The sequence below is a fragment of the Anguilla anguilla genome, chromosome 13, assembly GCF_013347855.1.
Source record: "Anguilla anguilla isolate fAngAng1 chromosome 13, fAngAng1.pri, whole genome shotgun sequence".
Classification (NCBI taxonomy): domain Eukaryota; kingdom Metazoa; phylum Chordata; class Actinopteri; order Anguilliformes; family Anguillidae; genus Anguilla; species Anguilla anguilla.
The window spans coordinates 10,121,308-10,139,243 of record NC_049213.1 but is presented as its reverse complement, the minus strand read 5'-3'; the positions used below and the strand labels follow the sequence as shown (position 1 = coordinate 10,139,243).

Genomic DNA, 17,936 nt, shown 5'->3' with positions numbered 1-17,936 from the left:
AATAATATGCCATTGTAGAGGGCTCCTAGGCTTTAACTATTGATTATAATATTTGTTTTTATTACTCATTGCCATTAAGAGTATTGTTGGCATCAGTGTTAATAACAATACAATCTCTGAGACTTACAACTTAATGTACAGAATGAGATCGATGCATGTGCTTTGGCAATATGTGTAATCGTGCCAATAAAGCATTACGGATTGAATTTCTGCAGCAATCTTTGGATTCTAGAAAAGCCTGTGTGTTACTGAAGCACAGATAAAACAAACACGAGCCAAAATGTTTATTTCTTTATTTAGGATATTTTCCCAGACAGCAGACGATGTACAGCAGGATAACAGCAGCCCGTGTCTTGTACAGGGCCTGCACACTGTCCGGGTTTGTCTCGCTTTGAGTGTTGGGGGAGGTTCACCCGAGGGGGGGAATGCAGTAATATTGCACACTGACCCAGCACAATGAACTGAACTTCTCTCCACCCATGGAATGCTTCTCATACACATAGGAAGGGGAAGGAAACGCACTTAATAAAGGAAAAACAGTTCAATACAAATCATGAAACAAACACGAATCTGAATCTTAACAGAAACCAGTTAAACGAGAAGAAAAGAGACAAGAGAAAAAAGAGTTTCGAAGTGGCAAGTTCACTCGGTGATGCGGAGCAGTGAGATATCGAGGTGAAATATATACAACACTGACCTGTTCTACACTGTTCAGATGCCACAAATCTACAACCGACAACAGGAAGATAATTTTTAAAAAATGTGTGAACCAGCCATTTCATGAGATTCTTTTTAAGATTTAATCTTTTTCCCCTTGAAAGCGATCAATGCAATCCAAAACCAGAGTGCACTATAGTGCTGTTGAAATATCAAACCTTTTGTTTGGAAAGAGTCAGCCAATTTCAATTTCCACTACATAAGTACAGTTTGCACAACGCTGAAAGGTCTATTGTACCCATGTCAGCTCCAGATAGAAGTCAAACCCTCCTTGTTATTTTGCGCGCATGTTTTAAAATTGGCAGGAAAATGCTGCAACAAAAGAAATGTGCTACATTACTAAACATTGTTTAATAGTAATTACAACATGAAAAAAAATCAATGTATTGGCTAGTAAAAATAATCCACTTAAATATAGTTACATGCTGAGGCAATTTTATCCTGCTTGTACAAAGTCCTCATGAAGTTTGGAAAGGTTTTACTGTGACGGTATGTATTAACTGAATGAATTTTTTCTTCAAAATATTCACCAGGGATAACAGCGATCTGTGTTGAACTTCATGTATGGAAAAATCTCTCTTGGAATTCAGCCAGCAGAGATTCTCCCAGATAATCTGGATACAGTTCACATCCCAATTGCACTTTGTATGAATGGGTTCAGGTTCAATGGACTGGTTCAGATTCTCAGTCTACTGTATAGAATACATCTTGGATCCTAAATTCATACAACACATACATTTAAAATCATACACAAATTTTAGGGACCGTTTCAGTAAATACACGACAAGAATTAGAGGGAAAATCCAGACATTGTCCATTTGATCTTTTGTGTAGGTTGATTTGTTTTCTTCCTTGATTTAACATGCATTTCAGAGGAGATAGAAATTAACGTACACTCACGCACAAAGCACCAAACTGTTAACAACAAAAATGTCAAAGATCTGTTCATAAAGAGGCATGGTTTTTTTTTTCTGTAAGGCTTATAACAAGTACATTTATTACCAGCTAATTTAAATAAAAAACGAGCGTAATCCGTGAGTTAGATGCGTCACACGAGCTCTGCACAGATGCCACATTAATTAAACGAGTGGTAAATCTGCTTCGCTTCAAAACGAATTACGGAATTCAGGTTTTGTATAAAACACATGCACCTTCCCTCCTAACCCTTTCCCTGTGCTGCTGCGTACCGGCCCGTCATTATTAGACAGTGCATGCCACGCCAGGTAAAATTCTGCTAAAGATTTTCAGATGAAAATGAAAACAGCGAACAAGAAAGCACTGTAAAATAACCTTGCCGATACCTACGCGGAAAAAAGTGACTAATTTACGTCAACGATAGTCACGCGCGTGCACGCACGTTTACAAACTCGCACAACTCACAAGCGAGATGACAGTACGTACCCGGACCACTCGCGAGGCTGTTTAAGAGCAGTGATGACACGGATGAGAAACCACAGGCGCGTGGGGGGTCAGCCATTCTGAACAGATGCTGACAGGAGTGAAGTAAACGGTGTTCGTCACTGTCGGTGGAGGACACATGAATACGCTATTCCACTGTAAACAGCCATTGGCTTTGTCAACAACTTAATACCAGCTTTCCAGATAGTTAGCAAAACCAGTTTCCTTACTCTTCTATATTACTCTACTTTGGGGGGGGGGGGGACATTTTCAATAAAGAATAAAACTTGAATTATAAGATGTGCGTAGGAGAAATGCAGCTTTGTTAGTTGTTCTTAGTGGAAAGGCAGAGATGCGATCTCAACCTGACCCACAGTAGCCATGATATTTCCCTCGGGGTATTCCACTGTAATCGTACAGTGCCTTTAACACCAGCTTGCTACCACTGATACCATTCCACACTTAACCCTTAAGAAACCTAAAGTTGCAAATATGCTGAAGATTCTAAGAAAAATAAAAGCAAAATGAATAAAACTGGAATTATAGTTAAATTCAAATACGGAAAAGGGGGTTCCATGGTTTGAATATGTCATTTGCTGTGAGTTTGTGTGGGATCACAGTTCAAGCAATGCAATGAATGGTCTTCCGTGGTTAATGTCCATCAGCTAAATCTCTCATGAGGTAAATGTGTTCCAAGCATGAGGATGCCATCTCTCTCATACCTGCAAAATGTACATGCACACATTTAAAAGCTTGATCAGCCCCTGCCCTCTGACATTTGGGAAGGGTATGACAGGTGAGGACATCCTAGTGTGAAAGTGCGTTCAGAGAGAGAGACAGACAGACAGACACACACACACACACAAAATAACAGACACACACAAATAACTGACTCAGCAGGAGTGCAGTTTGAGAGATGATTAACACACTAAGAACGCAACGTATGACACCCACTACAGCTGCGGGGAGGTGGTAGTGGAGACGACACAAAGCAAGCTGCTGGCTTCCAGACCACTGAGTCTGAGTCACAGAAGGCTCTCAGACTGGCTGATTCACCTCTTTATACACTCCTAATCACTTTTAAACCTGGGAACCCACCCAAAATCCAAATCTCTAAAGAGATGCAGCTTTTTCATTTTTAAGAGGATCGAAACAAAATACAAACTGCTTACCAATAGTCTGGCAGCACACGATTCATATTTCAATGTTTCTGTGAAGTCGGAGCTGTACGCAGTGACGTTACAGAAACTTCACTCGTTCAACTTAACTGATGAATATACTTAGCCACGCTACTGTGGACGAAGAGCCTCGATACAAAATTTAGGTGCAGTCAAAAAAAGATACATTTGTTTACACCTCAAAGACTTTTTTTTATCACCGACGACAGCATGTGTGTGTTTCCACACTCGTACTTAATGGAGTGTGTGAATATAAAAATAAACCGTCAATTCTGCCCTTTCCAACAATGGCTACTAGGCTCCACTAGTTTTTGTATTCCTGTAAAAATTTGTACTATCCAATTGTGACAGATCTCACGGGAAATGTAACACATTTAGTTGCTTTTTTAAAGTACACACACACACACATACTATACTGTTTGTACGTACATGTGTGTGTGTGTATATATATATACACATACAAGGTCATAAAGGCAAAACCCTAGATTCATGGATACATGTATACACGTAAAGGTGTCCAAATACAGCTATCTGACTGCACCACCTTCAGACAGAGGGCTCTTTAGGACCCTACGCGTTTTAGGCCAGATAAGGTGGAGCGGACGGGTGGGTGCCAGGTGCCGGTGGTCGTGGTCTACCAGTCGGCGTTGCCCCAGGCCTCCTCGGCCTGCTTTGGGGGGGTCTTCTTGGCCTTGGCCTCGGCGCTGCCCCAGGCCTCCTCGGCCTGTTTCGGGGGGGTCTTCTTGGCCTTGGCCTCGGCGCTGTCCCAGTTGTTGTCCCAGGCCTCCCAGCTGTCCCCGGTGCTGTGCTTGTTGTTGGCGCCCGCCTCCGAGCCCCACTGGTCCCAGCTGTCCGAGCTCTTCTTCTCCGCCGAGTTGTTGTCGGCGATGGTCCAGCTGTCCGTGCTGGGCGACGCCTTGGGCTTGGACCCGCTCCCGAAGGTTTCCCAGAAGCCCTGGCCCACCTCGCCCTCGCCCTCGCCCTCGCCGCCGCCGCCGCCGCCGCTGTTCTGGTACCCCTCCGACTCGCCCATGTTCTGGTAGCTCTCTCCCGTCGGGGTCCTGAGGCAGAAGACCGCACGGAGTTCAGTTTACAGACTCAGAGGTGACAGCTTAGAAATTCAGGTGAGGCCACTGGCCAGTTGTGCCTGTCAGTGAGGTACTCTACCCAAACTGCTTCAGTGAACACCCGTCTGTGTAAATGAACTTCATGTAAAATATACGCTGGGAGCATCTGCCAAACGGGTAAATGCTTCCGGCTGTGTGAATATCATTTGATGCAGACAAACCCAGAAGCACGTTTTCAGTTTGGATTCTATGCTCAAACTGAACTAGGTTATTTATATCCCGTTAAAGCAGTAATATGAAAAGGCAAACAGAAAACCAGAGCATATCCACTGACAGATACGCAAGGGAAAAGCAAGTAAGTGAAAGTAAGTCTGCCATACTTAAATTTTTTTTCTTTCTTTTTTTTACAGTTGTCATTTCAGTCACGTCTATAACAGCAGAGAAAAGAGAGAGGTATTTGGGCTTCTCCAAAATATTGGTTAGGTCTCTCATCCGTGCAGGGACCCCGGAACTGCTGACCCAAACCGGGCCCCTGTCATGTGATGTGAGCACGACAGAAACCTGACAGACTATCTCTGAAGCCCGAAACTCACACCTCTCAGTCTGGAGAACATCTCTTATTAAACATTCCCCCATTTCAGTCTGCGATCATTCAACCTCTGACAGCGGAGAAAGTTTTAAAACAAAGACCTCAAAACCCTGATGTACCTACTGTAAAAAAAAAAATTTTTTTTTTAAATCATACGTTTTTCATAAACCTCTGAATTATTTTGCCTCGGGCAGCTTCCTTAAAAATGAATGGAACAGCAAGGAGAAGGAGAAGCATCGAAAAAAAAGTTATGCCTCAAACAGTGAGGCACATTAATCTTTAAATTACACATGCAGACAAAAAATATGACTTTTTTTTCCTTTGCGGGGGAAAAAAGTAGAGATTTGTGCATGTACAGAATCAACAGCGAATGACACTGGTGTTACCCGTCAGCTGAATCTTCAGATTTCCCCGAGAAGAAGGTGGTCATGTCTTTCCAACCCTTTGCACCAGCTCCCTGGACCTTAAAACCAGACAGAACATATATTTTATGACATATAGAATATATATATTTTGAATATTAAAATAACATTATACATTTGACGATACTTATATTATCTGTTAGAGACAGAAGGTCACTCGGACAAAAAACACATTTGTGCCATGATAAATTCCCACATTCCCAGCATAAAAATCCCAACATACAAACATTTTACAGTCCTCCATTTATTATCAACACATTAAAACAATTATTAAAACCTGACTTCATTAAGTAATAAAAAGAAATGTTCGTAAAATATCATCGTACTCACGGTCAAAATGACAACGGTAGCAGAAAAAGAGGAGAGATTAAAGAGACATTAACATCGACAAACACACAGCTGTACGCCCCAGCCAGTCTCCGTCCTGCTTTACGCTGCCCGTAACGGAGCTGCGCTTCGACCTACGACCCCTGACCTCCGACCGGGAGCCTGGCTGAGGGCGTGCGCGCCGCGGACGGCGGCCCCGTCCCGTACCTTGGTCGCCAGCCCCGTGAAGCCGGTCGTCATCTCGTCTAGCAACTTCCCGTCTTTCACCTGGACAAGCCAAACCACGGTTAATCGCCAGGAAGGGGCAGGCGGCGGAGACGCACTGCGACTGGTAAGAGTCTGAGTCTGACTGCGTACGCAGCCTTTTAGCGATGACAGGCTCATGGGTTTTTAAAACAAAGACGCGATGGCTTGATCATCTCCGCTGATTCATCATGTCTACAGAAGTCATCGCTGTAGTGTCAGATCAAATATTCGAACATTCCACAGGGTGTAATGCGGAGTAAACACAGCAGGAATACTGTCAGGACTGTAGTTCATCACACCCGACAAAGCCCGTTTCAGCTCCGCTCAAGACTTCATTTCCCATGTCAATGAGGCCTTGGCCTTTCTCAAGAGGAAATTACATAATGCAGTCTAGACAGCCCCTGCATTAATCTTAGCCACGGCACAGCGTTATCAAATTACACCGATGGTAATCTCTGGTGCCCCCCCCCCCCCCGTTTGAATCAGAAGAGCCCACCGTACCGGCCACTGAGCCATAACGTTTCTATCCCAGTGTGATTGGAACCCACCACCAGGCTAGCAGCAGTTTCAAAAAGTTCAACGTTAAAGTTACCTTTTCTGTAGTAGGTTTGATTACATTCTCATTTAATTGCTGGCCTAACTCTGTGGCCTAGTTGGGAGTGAAAAGGGGGAAAAGAAGGGAGGGTAGAAAAAAAAGTGTGAGAAACAGTTGAACATTCACAGAGAAACAAGGCACAGTGTTTCTCTGAGACCCCCCACCCCCCCGCAGTGAGAGCAGCCAGCCAGCACACAGCCCAAGCATTTCTCAAACGCTCAGCACAGTCACCCTCTGATGGAGGACCCCAGAGGAGCCCCAATCCTTCCCTCACTGCAGAACTCTCCTCAATAATCCTGTCATCGTCTTACCAAAAGGCCTCGCGAAAAAAAACCTTGTAGCTCCATTTATTTTTTCCATTTTGGGTACCTCGATGTACTGTCACGGTTTCTTAACTCAATGACTAATAAAGTTGGTGCAAAACCCCGAATGACTAAACCATGTCTGGAATTACAAGGTTTTTGCACGGCGAGGGTTTCCCGGAGAAATGACCGTAGTTATGGCGTGGTGTGGGTGAAGCCTGGGACCACTTTTCCCAGCTGCCCTGTTGCTGAGGGGCCAGATTCCATCTTAAGGTGGACCGGTACTGGAGGCTCAGAGTCCCATGTTACCATTCCGCCTGAGCTCAGCCGTTACTCTGTTGTAACGCCCGATCCACCTTAAAGGGCACCAGACGGCTCTGTGCTAAAGCAGCGGTTGATTGGAGCTGACAGGAGTACAGAGAGAGAGAGAGGCAGTGAGAGAACCACAGACTTACGGAGCACCGCGTACATCACAGGTGAAATGTAATGCACCGCTCTGTGGACTCATTCTGGGAAGGACCATCCATCAGCCTCGCACGCAGCCAGAACCCATACGGACTCGCTGCCAAGCAGGAGCATCACAAGCACACGGCTACCACAGGCACATGACCAGGTAAACTCAACAGGCTTCTGATCCTCAACATCCAGATCATTAAACACCATCTATTCCACAGGCGTCAGATCCAAAACATCAGGCACGTTAAACACAATCTACTGCACAGGCTTCACATCCAAAACATCAGGCACATTAAACACCATTTATTCCACAGGCTTTGGATCCAAAACATCAGGCACATTAAACACAATCTACTGCACAGGCTTCACATCCAAAACATCAGGTACATTAAACACTGTCTACTGCACAGGCTTTGGATGCAAGACATTCGGTTACATAAGCGATGGGAAAGGTGCAAGGTGAGTTGGTTGCACAGGTGCATTGACACTGGTGGTTAAAAGAGTTTAACATGAAAATATAACATAAGGTCATCTGGCTCTGGACTGAAGAGTGTCCATGCAGTGATTTAACCCTTTGCGGAGTAGGTTTTTTGGAATGATTTTTCAACATTGTACATCAGTGTTCTAGAACATTCAGTTACCAGTAGTGATTGTGACATCAGCATTAGAATGTTCAGCTAAGAACATTCTAGTCACATATTTGTGATGCTACACCTTAAAGGGTTAATTAGGCAGACTGCAAAGAGCCTGACTGCGCAGGTTGCTAGCAGCTATGCTGATTTCACTGTGCCCACAGCTTAAGCTAACTGACTTCGCCTTGTAACCCTGAGCTGGGTATCCATGGAGGAAGATGGAATGGAGACAGACAGAGCGGCACGTGCACGGACAGGTGGGACAGCTTTACCGGTTCTGGTGGCGGCCTATAGCCCCTTAGCTACATCCGGTGATGGGAGCAGCGAGAAGCAAAGGAAGCAACAGACCGTTCAAACTACAGCCTACATGCTATTGACATCCCAGGGTTTACCATGGTCTACACACTATTCACATCCCAGGGTTTACCATGGCCTACACACTATTCACATCCCAGGGTTTACCATGGCCTACACACTATTCACATCCCAGGGTTTACCATGGCCTACACATTATTCACATCCCAGGATTTACCATGGCCTATACGCTATTCACATCCCAGGATTTACCATGGCCTACACACTATTCACATCCCAGGGTTTACCATGGCCTACATGCTATTCACATCCCAGGGTTTACCATGGCCTACACACTATTCACATCCCAGGGTTTACCATGGCCTACATGCTATTCACATCCCAGGGTTTACCATGGCCTACACACTATTCACATCCCAGGGTTTACCATGGCCTACAAGCTATTCACATCCCAGGGTTTACCATGGAATACACATTATTCACATCCCAGGGTCTACCATGGCCTACACACTATTCACATCCCAGGGTCTACCATGGCATACACATTATTCACATCCCAGGGTCTACCATGGCCTACACACTATTCACATCCCAGGGTTTACCATGGCCTACACACTATTCACATCCCAGGGTCTACCATGGCCTACACACTATTCACATCCCAGGGTTTACCATGGCCTACACACTATTCACATCCCAGGGTCTACCATGGCCTACACGTTATACTTGTGCTGCTTTTCTGTTACCATTTTAAAAGCTTGTGCTGCTTTTCTGTTAACATTTTAAAAGCTTGTGCTGCGTTATCCAGTGCTGATGCAAAGCTTTGTTAACAGGAGTAAATTAGGCAGTGGCTACAGGACTTGCACATGTCCAAGGGTTTAATAATGAAGTCATACCTTTTGGGTGGCCTGGGTCGCAAGTTTTGTTGTCTGTATGAGGGGGGAAAAAACAAATGCGAATATCATGAGGAAAATATACAGTGCATAATTATAAATTGTGGAAGTGCTTAGTTTTTCTTGAGTGTAACCGGATAGATCTTCCCCAAACCCAAGCCGGTTACTCTCAAGAAAAACTAAGCACTCAAGAAAAAAGAAGCAGACATCCGAGAAAATACAAAACATTTCAGGAGTCGATGCAAATAGCTCCCATTTCATGGCGGCAGTGCCCGGGCAGCGACCCTCGAAACAGACTCCAAACGCTGGCGGTAACGCCCGCGGCCGGGATTAGCGGCAGCATCACAGGCTCCGCCCGCTAAGTCTGCCAAGCGCGTTCTCGAAATCATTCAAACCCCGCGACGGACTATCATCTCCCCGCCACAGCCTCCCGCTATACTTCTGCAAGGTGAATCAGAGTTAGCGGCAGCGCTGCGGCGTTGGACTTGATAAAAAGCGGTTACGATGGGGGGGGGAGCCTCGTGATAAATGCATCGGCCGGTGGTAATCTCTTTTAAACAGGCAGTAGAACGGGCCTCGGGAGATCTCTTGTGCATAAAAACAGTAAAAATGCTTCAGTAAAGAACCACAGCTATCCCTGTATCCAGGGAGATTACATTTATAATTTCTCCCGTTCGACAGCCAGGCTACGTACTGACCAGATATGAACCAGAGGACAACACAAATGCAGTTGCCTCAAAATATTTCACTAAAAGGACACGGAAAGGAAAGTAGTATTTTACAGTAAAAGGACATTGCTTTCGACAACCCTAGTTAATCAAATTGTAATCTGCCCATAGGTTAAAAAACTATTTAAATGGTAGTCACTATAGGAAAATTTGGTGAACCAACACCTCGTATCCACATCTGCAAAACGAGGCTCAAAAAGGGGGGGTGCTCACGTTGTCTTTGGCGACCGAGGCGAACTTGCTGGCTCCGACGGTGAAGCTGCTCCAGCCCTGCAAGCGGAGGACAGTGAGTAGGACAGTGAGGGGACCGCACGCAGCCTCGCCGCTCGCGGCGCCCAACGATCATTCGCCGAAAATAATAAACGACGGCGGCTAAAAGCGCCGACGGACAAACGGGAGCGCTTCGTTTACCGAGTAGATGGAGGACATGGCGTTGTTCAGGAAGTCGTCCTCCTTCTTCTGGGGGGCGACCGTGTTCCCGAAGCCGACGTAGCGGTTCTCCTGACCGCTGTAACCGCCGCCGCTGCAAGTCACGGGCAGGCAGGTATCACAACCAGCGTTCACCATCGAAACGAACACAAGGATCAGCCCGACGTTCAAATCAAAACATGCACCGTTAACTGTCCATAAGCAAGAACCAAAGTTAATCAATCAACCTTCCATTCACAACAGGAAAGTCAAAGGGAAAATGTAGTGCAATAAAAATACCAGTTCTATGGACAAAATTTAATGCATTCTTTTTTTTCCAAATAACGGCACTCAATGTTCCAAAAAAGGAAAATTCACATCTACCATTATAGTTGTTTGTTGGAGCAAATGGAGAGCTTTCTGCTCCATCCATTTCCACCTGCTCACTTCGACACTTTAAAAACTTCCTCACACGAGTCATTAAAGCCATAAAGCCACAGCTGACGGGAGTCGTCTTTCAATTACAGCAGGAAATCCCCCAGCTGAAAGGTACACAACCTGAGAAATGACACAGGTGAAGGAAACGGCGCTTTCCGAGCGCGTCTCCTCAACTTGGAATGCACGACCATATACGGCTGTGCTCAAGCGACGATCTACGCAGCCAATGAGGGACAAGCGTGGACAAGCGCTCTACTCCAAAGCACAGGATGCTGCCGGCTCCACTCCTCAGCCCACAAGCCTAAGGCCTTTACTTTACAATTTCAAAGAAACGTATGAACAAAGTTTATATGACCACGTCGATAGCGAGAGTAGCAGCTAACCCAGGGTCGCTGCTTAGGGTCAGATACTGCAGTCCACTCTATTCTCTGCTTTACGCTTGCTTCTTCTTTACGTCTACTACAGAGTAGTGATGCTTCTTACTCACTCAACCAATTAGATTATCAGGAACCAGTAATGACTTGTTCGGTCAAATAAGATGGGCAGTTACAGGGTGAATGCATTTACAGACAATTATTTTTGGGCATACTTTAGGCAGTAATTTTGAGGCAAGTATGAGCGGGTATCAAACTAGGGGCGAGCGGATTTAGTTTTGAGTGCGGGCAGAATAAATCTGTGTGCAAGTAATGTGAATGCATGGGCATTCAGAATGTGTGTGTGTGTGGGGGGGTGGGGGATTTACGCACTCAACTTAAATTTTGGCATTAACTTTTGGCAATAAGTAACCCCTACAAGCCAAGCACATATACAGTATACAGAAGTCGGAGAAAGATTCCTCGTATGAAGCTTTAGCAAACGGATTGTGGGCACATGATCAACCAGTGGGGGTCGCTAGAGAGCAATGAGATGCTAATGTTCATGTTAGAGAATTGTAAGCATTTCATTCTCTTTCGCTGTCCTTGATACCAACTAGAACTTTATTACGAGAATGATATATGATATAAAATGAGGTATCCAATGTCAGGAAGACTAACAAGACTGCTAAAAATTCTTTTTTTTAAAATGCTGGATAATATATGTATAAAAAAAGTCTAATAAAAATAATTGTACAAAAAAATCATTTCCATTGGATGGTCTGTGTCAGAAGACTAGGAGAATGGGAAATCTGTTTATTAAAGTACACTACCAGCCTACGGGTAGCACATTCATCTAAACATATTTGTAGTATTGTTGTGAAGCACTGAACTTGTGCACCTTGTCCTTTCGGGGCTGTGGAATATATATATATAAAAAATTTGTCTAATTCCCCCTTCCATTCAAGCGGTTACTTGGCATCTCTTCCAACGGGCCTCGCTGCTGCTCAGTATTATTTTCTGAACGAGACAAATTTAATATCAAATCTTCTCTTGTGGCAAAACAGTAACATGTGGAGGACACTGATAAACTGCTTCCCTGTTATCCTCAGGGTGATGTATTTTCTCTACCTGGTTACTGCTGGGGACCGGAGTTTATTAGCGTTTTTATTTGTTTGTTCACGGCTATTAAAAGAGAGCTACGCTCCTTAGAGACCGTGTCTAATGGAGGTTTTACGGTAAGCTGAAAGTCGAAACATTTTATTATACAAATAAAATTTGCCGTGTTTTTCCTTTATGAGCTGATTGTCTGCGCTCGTGAACTACCTCTGTGAACTTAGAAACCAGGTTGCATCTCTCATTGGCCGTAATATGAAAAAACTAGAAATACCGCCTCGCGCTTGTACGCCTCCGCCAACCAGCAGCCAGTGCTCTGTATTTCGCGGTGATGTACATAAAATGTCATCACTTCGTCATTTTATCCTATTAGACATTTGTGTGAAACTTTGTCATAATTAGCATATGAATTCTTGAGTTATGGTCAAAAACGTGTTTTGTGAGGTCACAGTGACCTTGGCCTTTGACCACCAAAATTTAACCAGTTCATCCTTGAGTCCAAGTGGACGCGTGTGCCAAATATGAAGAAATTCCCTCAAGGTGTTCCTGAGATATCGCGTTCACGAGAATCGGAACGGACGGACGGACGGACAACCCGAAAACATGATGCCTCCGGCCACAGCTGTGCCGTCATAGAGGCATAAAAAGTTAGTATAGGCTGCGGCCAAAATGATCAATCAAATTTTGGTTATCGATTTGGCCCCAGAATTGCTATGCTGCGCATCACTTATTCAATGCATTCATTACCCCCATTTCAACTAAAGAGAAGCCAGCCCACTTACTGTACACCGTTTTCCAATAAAGTGCAATCTGCTTTAACAAAAAGGGCATCCATCCTAGCTTTCACCAATACATGTAATACACTATTAGATGTACGAGTGTGTTCAAATGTGTGAATCTGTAAAATTTAATTGTATTTATGAACATACGGTTTACAAGCATAATATAAACAAAGTAACCAAAGCAATTCTTGTTTTTAACTAGTTACCGGAGTCATGGCAATACGCAGTGAAAAAATTTTGAGACTTTTTTTTTTTTTTAGCAATGAGAATTTGGGCTGAGCCCAACTTTAAAATAAGAAATTAGACCTGAAATGACATATAATGTATGCAGACCCCAGTTGTTCTTAAAAAATTAATTTATGCTGCCAACTGAACATTTGAAACATAAATGAAGCGTTCTGCTTATACTTGGCTGCAATGACATCGCAAAGCTCCCCAAGTAAAATGCCTTTCATTAACTCTGCAATAGATTAATATGAATATTTAATGTTCTGACTGAGCCAAAGATTCATAGAGAGGACTTCATAATTACATGCGTAGCACTTAAATAGCATTTGGATAGCAGCAGTCCTACCCTATGGGCTATTCTTACATGTAGTATGCTTACAAGTGGGCTGCAATGCATGGACAAGTTAAAGATGACCACTGACACCTGGAAAGCCAACTGCGCATGTGCTTGGCACATGTTTTCAAGTCTCCTTGGAAACACATTTCATGAACTCTCTCACGGGTTTCGAAATTTGCCAACCTGATATAGCAACTGATAAACACACAATTAAATAACGTGTCAGGCTCCGCAGCCTGTTGTGAAATTATGCAAGCAAAGAACCTATGAACACAAGGTGAATTTCATATTTCATAGTGATTTGTCTTCCAGCAGCCAAGAGAATTTAAGGACATCCCTTTCAAAATTACTAAAACTCACAAACAAACTGGCACTCACAGAGAAAAGTGTTTCTTGTTTGTGGGCGGCGATAAAAAGAAATCTGTATTCATGCGGACGGTACGCATCTACTCCACTGAAGTCTAGACTCAAAAGATGTGCTGAATTTGTTTCAACAAAAGAAAAAAGTGGCTTGCATTTTGTAGCCCATGACTCCGCCTATATACAGTTAAAGCATGAAGAGCAGGGTACTACCACAGAGGCCGATCAAGAATATAGCTCACCTTTGGTAGGAGTTGACATCATCACTCAACCAGTCTTCAAAGGCCTTGTCTGAAGAGTGTCCTGAACTCTGCCCAGGTCCAGCAGAGCTGCTACAATGTGGAAGAAGGATTTATGTGCTACTTACTGTAAGTGCCCATGCCAGTACCATAGAAACATTAAACACACAACGGTTCGCCTGGCATAATGGTGCTATCGAAGATTGAACCAGTAGTGACGAGCTAAACAGGGAAAAATATGCACAGCTAAAAGCATTTGTTACATGTTTTGCATGCTGCTTCTAAGAAGACAGTACCAAGACAATAATAACAAATGAATCATTACAAAGAGGAAAATAACAAACTTGCCTTCTTAAATAAAATAATTCCTTTCTACACACAAGACCAAGGGGTCTGAAGGCATGTCACTACACAATAAGTCACCTTTATTGGCAGCCCACTAAACGGTCACACCTATGATTAATTAAAAAGCAGAATCCCATGTTAATTACGCGATAAACAGGGGCTCCGAGCAACCAACATCAAATCCTCCTGACCTGTAGCAGGCAGTACAAGAACTTCGGTGCTTTCATTATACAGACACAAATTTAAAATCGTGCCTGAATAAAATGAGCTTGATGTCACAGCATTTGTTCCCTTTGGTTCTTTATGAATAACGCAAAGAACGTTTTGAATGTTTGAGAGTGGAACTGAAGGAAACAGTCGCGAGGTCATACCGGTGAGCAGAAGAGAGACCCATCTTGGGCTGAGGGGCCGTCCAGTCTTTGGCGGGAGACGTCTCGATTGACCACTCCTTGCCCTCGGCTACGGTCGCAACCTGCGGCGTTAGCATTCATCAGCGTTAGCATACATCGGCGTTATCATTAAAGCGCTTTGGCGGAAAGGAGTGAGCTAAACTAACGCGCACTCCGAAACAGCGAGCGCCCAAAGGCGGTGCCGGCGGCGCGCCCACCTTGTCTCGGAAAAGAGCAGCCGCCCGGCTGTTGTACTTCTCCTGCATGGTCCAGCCGGCGTCGTAGTCGTCCTGCAGCTCGAGGAACAGCCGGAACTTTCCGTTCCCCCCCGCCTTCATCTTCTCCAGCTCTATGTCCTTCCACTTGTCCATGGTGACGGAGCGCACAAAGCTAGCCAATCGACATCAGCGCATCAGTCACAGGCTTATTCTACGGCATTGCAAAGACTGAAAAACTATCAGGGGTTTGACGCATAGATGTCAATGGAGGGGCATGGCAAATGTGAAAATGACTGAAATACACTATTCGTCTTGTGGGAAAAGGCAGTGTGTTTTTTGAATGGCAAATCAGGTGCCTCTGAAGTATAGTATGGGATACGTTCTTCTTCTATGGTGGAAGTGGAGTGGAGATAGAGATGCTCACCTAAGGTGCACCCCCAAACCTCTGTGCTTTCCAGAACATTCCAGGCAAATCCAGATTCCATACGTAACACTCACCCACTGGGGGTTGAATGCTCCACATTCAAAGCAAGTCTGCGAAACACAAGAGAAATTCAATACACAGGCAAAAAACAACCTTCTATAAAGGATATAGGTTTTTAAAAAAACTATTACTATAAACTGCTTAACTTGGTATTGCCTTAATATGTTACGTGAAACACATGCTCCATAGACATTCAGTTAATTGATGTCTATGGAGCATGTGTTTCATAGACATTCAGTTAATTGATGTTTCACATTGAAAGAAAGCAAAAGTTTAAAACATTTTAATGGCATTACCAAATTCAGAAGTGAAGTTTAACAAGCCAGCAGGTCCGTGAGAAGCTGCAGACAAGGTTATAGCTTCAAAACTTTTTTACCATTTCATGTGGGGAAGACACTCACATTGTTTTCGTCCTGTGTTCTCACCTCCTTCAAAACTCTTCTGGTGCGTGGACTGGCCATTTTTACCTGGAATTAATTTTAAAAAGGTGTCTATACAAAGTAGGGAAACGCTGATAGCTACACTAGCCAGCTATATATTCAATAATGTGAACAACCTTGTGCAGCCAGCTAGTAGGCTTAAAAGTCTATCTATTCTATAAAGATATGTGCTGCCAGTAATGACCAGAGCACTATAGCGAAGTTACATGTTACTTGCCTAAACATGTCAGCTAGAGAACTACCATAAAGGTTGCTGAGTAAAGGCTTAACGCCAACTATGTACAATTCGTGAACTGTAGAATGGATTGCAGTTAATTTATGAATGAGCTACTGAGCTGATAATTGACAGAGGCAGCGAGCTGGCTATGTAGGCTCAGACGAACCGATAACTGGCCTGGCACACATTAGGAATATGAAAAGTAGTCACCTAGTGAGCTGGTTTGCTGATGTAACGTTACAACAGTTTGTTAGACTAATGTTAATTTGGCTGCTTCTACTTGACGTTTCGTGTAAATAGCTAACATAGCTAGCTAACTGCGTAACTAAACTGATATTCGTTTCTATATCTAATGTTGCGCTTCTACCTAGCAAGACATGTCATTAGGCTACCTACATGGTAGTCTAACTTAGCTGTCCTTGTTATTTGACTAGCTAAGGATACCAAACTAGATTGTCATCGCTGTCACAACGTAGCTATTTAGCTTACCAGCTAGTTAGCTAATAGGAAATGATTGTCATCTGAAACGTAATCTATCCAGGTATCCATTAACTAGCTAGTTGACTGGATCTCTAGGAAATTATACTGCTAGCTAATAGCATACGGTAGCTAACTCTTAGCCGGCAGGTTAGATCATAACAATTGCTCGACTTATCTCTTACCTGGTTATTTAAGGATGCGAGCTGCTTTAAAAGTGGTGAACGAAAAAACAGAATGTATTTACAGATAGCAGGACACCAAGGTAAGTTTATTCAATAGTATATTTTAAAAGCTTCCATAGACATACAATCCTAATGGTGTCTCCTATCAAACAGTAGCCATGTTGAGGGATTGCAGATTGGAGACTGCCTACGTTGCACAGCGGAAGCGAAATGCATCATGGGTCAACGTAACCAAATTGATCGTCATATTCCCATGTGACCGTAGCAGTCTCTGGACCGTACTTCATAATTCCGTCGTGCAGGGTTTCTCTTTTAAATCACTCTTTTTTTTGCACGTTTGTGCTGCACAGTTTTGTAGATACCGTGGAAATTGTTCAATACTGCTGCGATCAAAACGCGTTTATGTACATCTTTGAATTGAAACGTAGTAAGACAAACGGCATTTGTGGTAATTGTAGAGGAGATGGTAAAATAAGACAGTTTTCACTTAAATGACCTCTCGACAAGGAAAAATGATACAGAAAAGCAAATACATCTACCCATCTTTCAGAATGTTTACTTCCAACTGAAATGATAAGAATGTGTCTCCAAAAAGAGGTGCGATAATACAACTGGTTCTGTGGCTCATATTGCCCCAAATAAGGAGTAAGTTCATCCTTACTTACCAATTGACTTTAAAAAGTCAAAATCTTGACATAATTAACAATAATATCTTAGAAAATTACTTGAACAGCACATTCCACTTTTAAAAAACAGTTATATTCATTTTCAATATTTATTATTTCTCATGTGAAAAAATAGCATACTTAGTATACTTGATATAAACTTAACTATACTTCACGTATTCTTAAGTATAAAATTGTATATACAGGTATGCTTCAGTGTACTATTCTTTCACATGGGCATATTCATTAACAACATGAATTCAGTCAGATAAAGTAACACAATTGTAATGTTTTTAACCGGTGAACATGTTTCTGGTTATGTAAAAACAGCGAGAGTGCATAATCATCATCATCAAATTAAAGGGCATTCAGCATACTTTACAGTCCAAC

At 43.4% G+C, this 17,936-nt stretch overlaps 1 protein-coding gene across 6 annotated transcripts; it reads right to left on the bottom strand.

The window, feature by feature from the left end:
- Window positions 1-278: 278 nt before the first annotated feature.
- arfgap1 (ADP-ribosylation factor GTPase activating protein 1) lies at window positions 279-17,098 on the bottom strand. Of its 6 annotated transcripts, XM_035388058.1 has the most exons (15): window positions 16,882-17,098; window positions 15,964-16,029; window positions 15,503-15,612; window positions 15,079-15,250; window positions 14,843-14,943; window positions 14,130-14,219; window positions 10,277-10,388; window positions 10,079-10,135; window positions 9,141-9,173; window positions 8,202-8,231; window positions 6,537-6,593; window positions 5,906-5,965; window positions 5,336-5,412; window positions 4,048-4,354; window positions 279-3,990 (listed from the first exon to the last, which is right to left on the bottom strand). In XM_035388058.1, exons 2-15 carry the CDS (start codon window positions 16,021-16,023, stop codon window positions 3,928-3,930), a joined length of 1,329 nt encoding a protein of 442 aa, XP_035243949.1. In that variant the 5' UTR covers window positions 16,024-16,029; window positions 16,882-17,098; the 3' UTR covers window positions 279-3,927. The 6 variants fall into 6 exon arrangements, with proteins under 6 accessions (XP_035243949.1, XP_035243947.1, XP_035243946.1 ...); XM_035388056.1 differs by having other exon boundaries at window positions 279-4,354; window positions 15,964-16,026; window positions 16,880-17,097; XM_035388055.1 differs by having other exon boundaries at window positions 279-4,354; window positions 16,882-17,097.
- Between the last annotated feature and the right edge of the window lie 838 nt (window positions 17,099-17,936).